The 9849-nt window shown below is 43.2% G+C and overlaps 1 protein-coding gene across 6 annotated transcripts in view; it reads left to right on the forward strand.

The window, feature by feature from the left end:
- The window catches only part of ankrd13d (ankyrin repeat domain 13 family, member D), a 23433-nt gene extending 17867 nt beyond the window's left edge, over positions 1-5566 (forward strand). For all 6 annotated transcript variants that reach the window (XM_061685994.1, XM_061685998.1, XM_061685999.1 and 3 more), the window contains exon 16: positions 5092-5566. In XM_061685994.1, coding sequence (XP_061541978.1) covers positions 5092-5155 — 64 coding nt within the window. In that variant the 3' untranslated portion in view covers positions 5156-5566. The remainder of the gene's footprint in view (positions 1-5091) is intronic.
- The last annotated feature ends 4283 nt before the right edge of the window (positions 5567-9849 follow it).

Raw genomic sequence — 9849 nt, forward strand, 5'->3', positions numbered from 1 at the left:
CCAGGTTCCCTCTCGTCATTGTCTGAGTCAGTCTCGTTGCCTGTGGCTGTTCAGCAATGATAGCGGCGTTTTCCTGCTTCCTCCGCTTGCGAACCGTGGATTCAATGATCTTGAATTCTCTCGCAGCTGCACGATTCCCATGTTCCTCCGCGTAACTGATAGCTTGCAGTCTACACTTTCCTTCGTACGCGTCTCTTTGTAGGTGCCATTTTCGGCGGTCCTTAGCCAAACCGATGTAGTTTTGCACAATGCACATACTGGCACTGTATACCTACTGGGGGCGTGCCTTTAGCGTCCTCTTTCACGCACACCCTTCCCCCAGTCACGTCCACCTTTCCTCTATATAAGCAGCGTGTCGGCAGGAAATGCTCCCAGTCAGTCAAGCGGAGCGCTCATCAAAGTCACACAACATTTACAGATTTTGGAACTCTGTGCACACACAAGGTGCGCTGCATTATAAGGCTCCCCGTCCATTTTGGAGAAAATGTCAGACTTTTAAGTGCGCCTTATGGTCGTGAAAATACGGTAAGTTAATTTTGTTCCTCATTAATGGACACACAGCACCCCATATTTGTTTGTTTGTTGAAGTTGAATTTTTTGCTGATGTATTTAACAAAAAGAAAAACTGAAATATCACACAGCCATTAGTATTCAGACCCTTTGCTGTGACACTCATATTTAACTCTGGTGCTGTCCATTTCTTCTCATCATCCTTGAGATGGTTCTACATCTTCAGTGGAGTCCGGCTGTGTTTGATTATACTGATTGGACTTGAATAGGAAAGCCACACCCCTGTCTATATAAGACCTTACTCTCAATGCATGTCGGCGCAAATGAGAATCATGAGGTCAAAGTAACTGCCTGAAGAGCTCAGAGACAGAATTGTGGCAAGGCACAGATCTGGCCAAGGTTACAAAAAAATTTCTGCTGCACTTAACGTTCCTAAGAGCACAGTGGCCTCCATAATCCTGTAATGGAAGACGTTTGGGACAATCAGAACCCTTCCTAGAGCTGGCCCTCCGGCCAAACTGAGCAATCTGGTGGAGAAGAGCCTTGGTGAGAGAGGTAAAGAAGAACCCAAAGATCACTGTGGCTGAGCTCCAGAGATGCAGTCGGGAGATGGGAGAAAGTTCTAGAAAGTCAACCATCACTGCAGCCCTCCACCAGTCGGGGCTTTATGGCAGTGTGGCCCGACGGAAGCCTCTTCTCAGTGTAAGACATATGAAAGCCCGCATGGAGTTTGCTAAAAAACACCTGAAGGACTCCAAGATGGTGAGAAATATGATTCTCTGGTCTGATTAGACCAAGACAGAAATTGTTGGCCTAAATTCTAAGTGGCATGTGTGGCGAAAACCAGGCGCTGCTCATCATCTGTCCAATACAGTCCCAAGAGTGAAGCATGGTGGTGTCAGCATCATGCTGTGAGGGTGTTTTTCAGTTGCAGGCACAGGGAGACTGGTTGCAATCGAAGAAAAGATGAATGCGGCCAAGTGCAGGGATATCCTGGAAGAAAACCTTCTCCAGAGTGCTCAGAACCTCAGACTGGGCCGAAGGTTCACCTTCAAAAAGACAATGACCCTAAGCATACACCAAAAATACCGAAGGAGTGGTTTCAGAACAACTCCGTGACTGTTTTTGAAGGGCCCAGACTTAAACCCAATTGAGCATCTCTGGAAAGACCTGGAAATGGCTGCCCACCAACGTTCACCATCCAACCTGACAGAACTGGTGAGGATCTGCAAGGAGGAATGGCAGATGATCCCCAAAAACTTGTTGCATCATTCCCAAAAAGACTCACGGCTGTATTAGCTCAAAAGGGTGCCTCTACTAAATACTGAGCAAAGGGTCTGAATACTTATGGCTGTGTGATATTTCAGTTTTTCTTTTTCAATAAATCAGCAAAAATTTCAACAATTCAGTTTTTTTCTGTCAATATGGGGTGCTGTGGGTACATTAATGAGGAAAAAATTGACTTAAATGATTTTAACAAATGGCTGCAATATAACAAAGAGTGAAAAATTGAAGGGGGTCTGAAAACTTTCCGTACCCACTGTATGTTACTGCACCTTTTGTGTTCAAATTTCCATTGCCTACAGCAGGGCTCGCCAGCTAAGTTTAGCTCCCGGCCCAATTTTATCCCAATAATTCCATAGATCATTTTACACTTTGTGACAATGTGAGTCCGCGATGCACATGTCATGGAAATAATGAGCCCCAGCCCTGGAACAACGTGTCACTCCAACCTATCATCACAGAATACAGATGCAGTAATCCTCAATTACATCGCGGTTCTTCCTTCACGATCCCACTATATTGCAGATTTTTATTAGTTATTGTTCTTTAATCTTTTAACCTGTTTGTCCAATATTTTTGTATTATCCATTGCTCTTGCTCTCTCAATCTGTTTAGGTCTGCCACGATAGCAAATCTTTAAGAAAAGTACCTGTATATTTTCCCATAAATTATTTTTATTTATTTATTTTGTTTAATGCCACTGATACAATGATATTAGAGCATAATAAGGATTTGTACACATTTTACAAATTCTGCCTTGGTAATCAATCATATGAGGACAACTCATAGGTTCTCTCATTTACTAAATAAAAGTAGGGCTGCATTTCACAGTAAGAGCAAGTAAATAAAAAGGGAAAATTATACGTGTTCAAATAAAGTGCTGAACGTAAGAAAAATTGTTTTCTTTTCCCCTTTTCTGTTTGTCATTTTGACACAACAGTGAAGTGGCTGACAATTTTACATATTTTAATTTAACAAATCTTAACTGAACTGTTTTAGAGGTAATGTTTATTCAAAACATTTGTTTTAGTTCATAATGGCATTTCACATATTATCTGCACTTTTAATAAGACACCCTGAACTGGTCGCCAGCCAATCGCAGGGCACATAGAAACAAACAACCGCTCTCACTCACATTCACACCTATGGGCAATTTAGAGTCTTCAATCAACTTACTACGCATGTTTTGGGGATGTGGGAGGAAACCGGAGTCCCCGAAGAAAACCCACCCAGGTACGGGGAGAACATGCAAAAACTCTACACAGACTGGGCCAGGATTTGAACCCCAGTCCTCAGAACTGTGAGCCAGATGTGCTAACCACTTGCACACCGTGCCGCCCTTTCAAGACTTAAGGTTAAATAATAAACTCCTCTGAGCCTAATTAATGTATTAGTCATTTATATGGGATTTTGGCCTACAGTAATGATTTGGCTAGCCATTAGTAACGCTGCCTATTCTCGCGTGACATTGTGATGCTGTTGGTTCTTTATATTGGGATGATGTGTGAGACATTAACTCAAGATCGCGAGCAAGCAAGCAAGCAAAATGTCACTGTTAAAAGCGATGAAAAGAAAAGTTGATAGTGAATGTAGTAGGTATGTTATTCAAAATAAACCACCTGTATATCAAAATGGAGGACATCATTGGATAGAGATTTGAAATGAGCAAAATGAGCCCGGGTTTTTAAGAAGCAGATAAGATTAAGAATTTTATGCAACTTTTTATGTTGCAAAGCTGCCCAAATTGACTTCTCCAGCAATCGATGTAAATCAATAGGACATTTGTGACCTAAAGCTTGACTCTTGTTTAAAAAATGCTCGTATGTTTCTTATTAGTTGAGATGAAAATGGGATGTTTAAACGGGCTATTTTCAGATTTTTCAGTAGCGGGGTCCGTTCAAGCCGTCTAGTTTTCCGGGCCAAACCGAGAGAAAGAGCATCGTCAGAATTATGTCAAACTTAACAGAAAACAAGTGATAATAGTTCATCATGCCGATATACTTCTCAGTTGTGTCGAAATCCTACGAACTTGTGAATTTGGACCCAGAAATCGAGGAACATTTTGATCTTTTGTAGGAAGTACAAAGAAGAGTGGAAAGAAAAGTCTGCATTCATCCTACCTGCGTTTTATAAATGCCAAGCCAACTTGCAACGAGGTTGCAGCCAGGAAGTGGGCTGCGCGAAGTGGATGAAACGTTGGCTGTGCATAGCGAAGTTCTGCCTTGGCTGCCCGAGGTCTGCTGGCCTTTGTTTACTGGGGGTGGGGGGTATTACTTGTGACGTTGTCACATGGATACGTGGCCAATCAAATACTGTATCAAGGAAGTGAAATAAGCGCTGTAGCAGCACCCCCACCCCGCATTGCGCTGTATAGCAATCCAATTCATTTCCGTGCCTTGACAAACGTGATCTGTTGTGCCAGATATAACTGGGCCGTAGTAACCAACCTTTGGCCTCCAGGGTTCTAATACGGCAACACCTATGCTATGTGTTAGCCTGTCGATGGTGTTTTGCATTTTTTGCTCACGTTGCGATAAGCATACTTTGCTAAGGCAAAGCTATGTGCTTGTTTTAAATACCAAACGTGTAATTCTCTGTGGTTTGTTTCGTTTGACAGTAAACTTCAACTGGGAGGGGCATGAAACAGCTTAACACCTCTTTTTAAGAATTATCCGTCAAACTGCTGCTTGTTGTGAAGGGAGTTGAGTTCCATGCCACCATACAGCACTCATATGTCAAATTTATTTGTTCGCAAGTGTTAGCAAAGTTTGTATCTCGAAAAACTTGCAAGTTGGGTCACCGGTATGTCAAGGCACCACTGTATCTTAAGTGGTACAGTTTAACTGAAATGCTAAATTGTTTATGTCAGGGTGGAGCTAATTTTAGCCTGGGTTGTTATTGGAAGTTACTGAGAGCCTTTGCTGCATGTACATGCGTACTTCTTGTGAATTTTCTTCCAACTCAGTCATCTGTAAGGCATTTATTATTAAGAGTATTGTTTTAAGGTGAGTTTGAGATGTTATTTAACTGTATTGGGATCATAGTTTTTGGTGAATTTATGGATTGAACTATAGAGGAAACTATAAACATACTTACGTTATTTTTGCTAGTCCAGGCAAGGCTTGGCCCCTTTCTCCTGCGGCAGCAGGGGTTTACTGTAATCTGGATCTAGAATTGTGATCAACTGTCCCCTGTGCTACATTTTGGTATTTTAATATTGAATTGTAATTCATGTAAAACTAACCTTTTTTTTTTTATATCATTGTATTAATCTGATGATTTTCTGATGTTTCACAGGAAACGTAAAGAGGAAGAGGAGGAGCTAGAGAGGATCCTGCAGCTGTCACTCACCGAGAAGTAATGTCACATGAATGAAGAGGCGGGTCTTCATTGCGGGAACACAAACTCCTAATTTATTGTGATTTTATTTTTAAACCCAGAGTTGCTAAATTATTAGATGTTTTATTTATGATCAGATTAATGTCCCTTAAAAGTGTGAAGGACAAGAATGGGTGTCAGAAAGTGCAAACAGGTACTCTGAATCACAATACAAAAAAGGAGATTAAAGGGAGTTGTTTTTATTATTCAGAATTTGTTGAGTCTTGCTGTCTTTAAAGAGTGATAAATGGTCTAAATTCTATAAACCTGTAACATGATCCATGTTACTGATGACGAAAAGCATAATAAACCAACATATACAAATAATATGAGAATCTTTGAAACATTTGTTGACTTGCTTGTGTTTCTGTGAAAAATAAATAAATAATGATCATCCCGGAATTATCATTTTTTTAATTTATTTACAGCTGTGCACATAAGAATCTCCGCTAGAGCTATGTATTCTGACCAATACCCTTTGGTGTTAAACTGTACTAACTTTTAAAAGAGTCCGCTTGAGTTTGTTTCATCATAATTGAGTCACTTGTTGAATTATTATTATTATTGAATTATTTAAATGCTCAGAGAATCACTCATTCTCTCTCAAAAATGTTCAATGCAAACTGACCACTTTTTAGTCTAGCCTTCGGGCGAGAGGCGGGGTACACCCTGAACTGGTCGCCAGCCAATCGCAGGTCACACATAGACAAACAACCATTCGTACTCGCTTTCACACCTATGGGCAATTTAGAGTATTCAATCAACCTACCACGCATGTTTTTGAGATGTGGGAGGAAACCGGAGTACCCGGAGAAAACCCACACAGGCACGGAGAACATGCAAACTCCACACAGGCGATTTGAACCCCGGTCCTCAGAACTATGAGGCAGATGTGCTAACCAGTTGTCTACTGTGCCACCCCTGTACAACTCAATTGGGGAAGGAAAAAAACATGATACAGAGGGGAAGTAAAAATAAACTGAGATAGATTGGCTGCACACGTGTGCACACCCTCTTAATTTGGAGACGGTGGTATGTTCAGACAAGCAATCACACTCTGACTCATGTTGAATGGGAGTCAGCACACACCTCCCACAATTTAAAGTGCCTCTAAATAACCCCCCAAAAGGTTTGATGGTCTAAGTAGGCAATATATTGTGGATAGGGAGCGATACACCCCATATCTGACACAAGCTGGTTACGGTAGGTTAAGTCAAAGGTCGTCTTCTTCTTTTCCTTTCGGCTTGTCCCTTTAGGTGTCGCCACAGCGCGTCATCTTTTTCCATGTAAGCCCATCTCCTGCATCCTCCTCTCCTAACACCAACTGCCCTCATGTCTTCCCTCACTACATCCATCAGCCTTCTCTTTGGCCTTCCTCTCGGTCTCTTGCCTGGCAGCTCCATCCTCATCATCCTTCTACCAATATACTCACTATTTCTCCTCTGGATGTGTCCAAACCATCAAAGTCTGCCCTCTCTAACTTTGGCTCCAAAACATAGAACCTTGGCTGTCCCTCTGATGAGCTCATTTCTAGTTTTATCCAACCCGTTCACTCTGAGAGCGAACCTCAAAATCTTCCACCTCAAGCTCTGCTTCCAGTTGTCTCTAATCTGTACATCATGGCTGGCCTCACCACTGTTTTATAAACTTTGCCCTTCATCCTAGCAGAGACTCTTCTGTCACATAACACACCTGACACCTTCCTCCACCCATTCCAACCTGCTTGGACCTGTTTCTTCACTGCCTGACCACACTCACCATTGCTCTGGACGGTTGACCCCAAGTATTTAAAGTCCTCCACCTTCGCTATCTCTTCTCCCTGTAGCCTCACTCTTCCCCCCACCACCCCCCTCATTCATGCACATATATTCAGTTTTACTTCAGCTAATCTTCATTCCTCTGCTTTCCAGTGCATGCCTCCATCTTTCTAACTGTTCCTCCACCTGCTCCCTGCTTTCACTGCAGATCACAATGTCATCTGCAAACATCATGATCCACGTGGATTCCAGTCTAACCTCAGCTATCAACCTATCCATCACCACTGCAAACAGGAAGGGGCTCAGGGCTGATCCCTGATGCAGTCCCACCTCCACCTCAAATTCGTCTGTCACACCTACAGCACACCTCACCGCTGTTCTGCTGCCCTCATACCTGTCCTGTATTATTCTAACATACTTCTCTGCCACTCCAGACCTCCGCATGCATTACCACAGTTCCTCTCTGGGTACTCTGTCATAGGCTTTCTCTAGATCTACAAAGACACAATGTAGCTCCTTCTGTCCTTTCCTGTACTTTTCCATCAACATCCTCAAGGCAAATAATGCATCGATGGTACGCTTTCTAGGCATGAAACCATACTGTTGCTCGCAAATACTCACTTCTGTCCTGAGTCAAGCCTCCACTACTCTTTCCCATAACTTCATTGTGTGGCTCATCAACTTTATTCCTCTATAGTTCCCACAGGTCTGCACATCACCCTTGTTCTTAAAAATGGGCACCAGCACACTTTTCCTCCATTCCTCAGGCATCTTCTCACCCGCTAGAATTCTATTGAACAAGCTGGTCAAAAACTCCACAGCCACCTCTCCTAGATGCTTCCATACCTCCACAGGAATGTCATCAGGACTCACTGCCTTTCCTTTTTTCGTATTCTTTAATGCCTTTCTAACTTCCCCCTTACTAATCATTTCCACTACTGGCACCAGTCAGCATATATCCATCTCTATCCTTAATCACCCTAACCTCCTGCACCTCCTTTCCATCTCTATCCTTCTGTCTGGCAAACCTGTATAGATCCCTTTCCTCTTCTTTAGTGTCCAACCTGGCATACATGTCATCATATGCCTCTTGTTTGGCCTTTGCCACCTCTACCTTTGCCCAATGTCCTCTGTCCTCTCGGTGTCCCGCTTCTTCTTAGCTAACCTTTTTCCTTGTATGATTTCCTGTACTATGAGGTTCCACCACCAAGTCTCCTTCTCTCCTTTCCTGCCAGAAGATACACCAAGTACTCTCTTGCCTGCCTCTCTGATCACCTTGGCTGTCGTGGTCCAGTCTTACGGAAGCTCCTCCTGTCCACCGAGAGCCTGTCTCACCTCTTCCCGGAAAGCTGCACAACACTCCTCCTGTCTCAGCTTACACCACATGGTTCTCTGCTCTGCCTTTGTCTTCTTAATCTTCCTCCCCACCACCAGAGTCATTTTACACATCACCATCATATGCTGTCTAGCCACACTCTCCCCTACCACTACCTTACAGTCGGTAACACCCTTCAGATTACATCGTCTGCACAAGATGTAATCCCCCTGCGTGCTTCTACCTCTGCTCTTGTAGGTCACCCTATGTTCGTGCGTCTTCTGGAAAAAAGCGGTCAGTACAGCCATTTGCATCCTTTTTGCAAAGTCTACCACCATCTCTCCCTCCCAAGTTCTTTTCCTGAATGCCGTACTTACCCATCAGTTCTTCATCACCCCTATTTCCTTCACCAACATGTCCATTACAATCTGCACCAAACACGACTCTCTCTTTGTCTGGGATGCTCAGAACTACTTCATCTCGCGCCTTCCAGAATTTCTTTTTCACCTCTAGGTCACATCCTACCTGTGGAGCATAGCCACTAATCACATTACACATAACATCCTCAAGTTCAAGTTTCAGCCTCATCACTCGATCTGATACACTTTTCACCTCCAAGACATTCTTAGCCAATTCTTCTTTTAAAATAACCCCAAGTCCATTTCTCTTCCCATTTACACCATGGTAAAATAATTTAAACCCTGCCCCTAAACTTCTAGCCTTACTGCCTTTCCACCTGGTCTCCTGGACACACAATATATCAACCTTTCTCCTAATCATCATGCCAACCAACTTCCGAGAGTTTCCTGTCATAGTCCCAACATTCAAAGTCCCCACATTCAGTTCTAGGCTCTGTATTTTCCTCTTTTCTTTCTGCCGAAGAACCCGCTTTCCACCTCTTCTTCTATTTCGACCCACAGTAGCTGAATTTCCATGTCGCCGGTGGCGGACGTTGTTAACGACCGATCTGGTATGGAATTCTTTGGATGAACGCTCATATTTGTTTGGCAAAGTTTTAAGCCGGATGCCCTTCCTGACGCAACCCTCTGCATTTATCCGGCCTCGGGACCGGCCTACAGTTTGCACTGGCTTATGCCCCCCATTGGGCTTCATTTGGTGAAGTCAAAGGTCATTCTTCGTGAAAATCAAAACATAATTTTAAGGAATTAGTAGTTGATGTTTTTGAAATTGTGTTTACACTTGTTTTTTTCCATAGTTGACGCCCCAGTCTTGTCGTGGTAGTTGGTTGCTTTGTGCATGGGGACTGCCCAATGTACATAAAGAGCCACACTAGTTGTCATCATGATGGTTGTTCTGTAGCAATGTTTAGATTGACCTATTCGTGCTTGGTGAATAATGATTTCAGCCAATCATAAATAAAGCAAATCAAAGCAAAAGTGAGTTGCCCTCACTGTATCATGAGTTTCGTCTTCGTACAGAAACGTGTCTCCGCGCAGCTCTGCATAGTACCTCCTGAAATTCTAAAAATTATAAATGTCATCAGGATATCAGACCTTCATGTTGGAAAGGTGTGCCCCGCCTCCTGCCCGGTGATAGCTGGGATAGGCTCCAGCACGCCCGCGACCCTAGTGAGGAGAAGCGGCT

This window comes from Phycodurus eques, chromosome 9 (assembly GCF_024500275.1).
Source record: "Phycodurus eques isolate BA_2022a chromosome 9, UOR_Pequ_1.1, whole genome shotgun sequence".
NCBI lineage: Eukaryota > Metazoa > Chordata > Actinopteri > Syngnathiformes > Syngnathidae > Phycodurus > Phycodurus eques.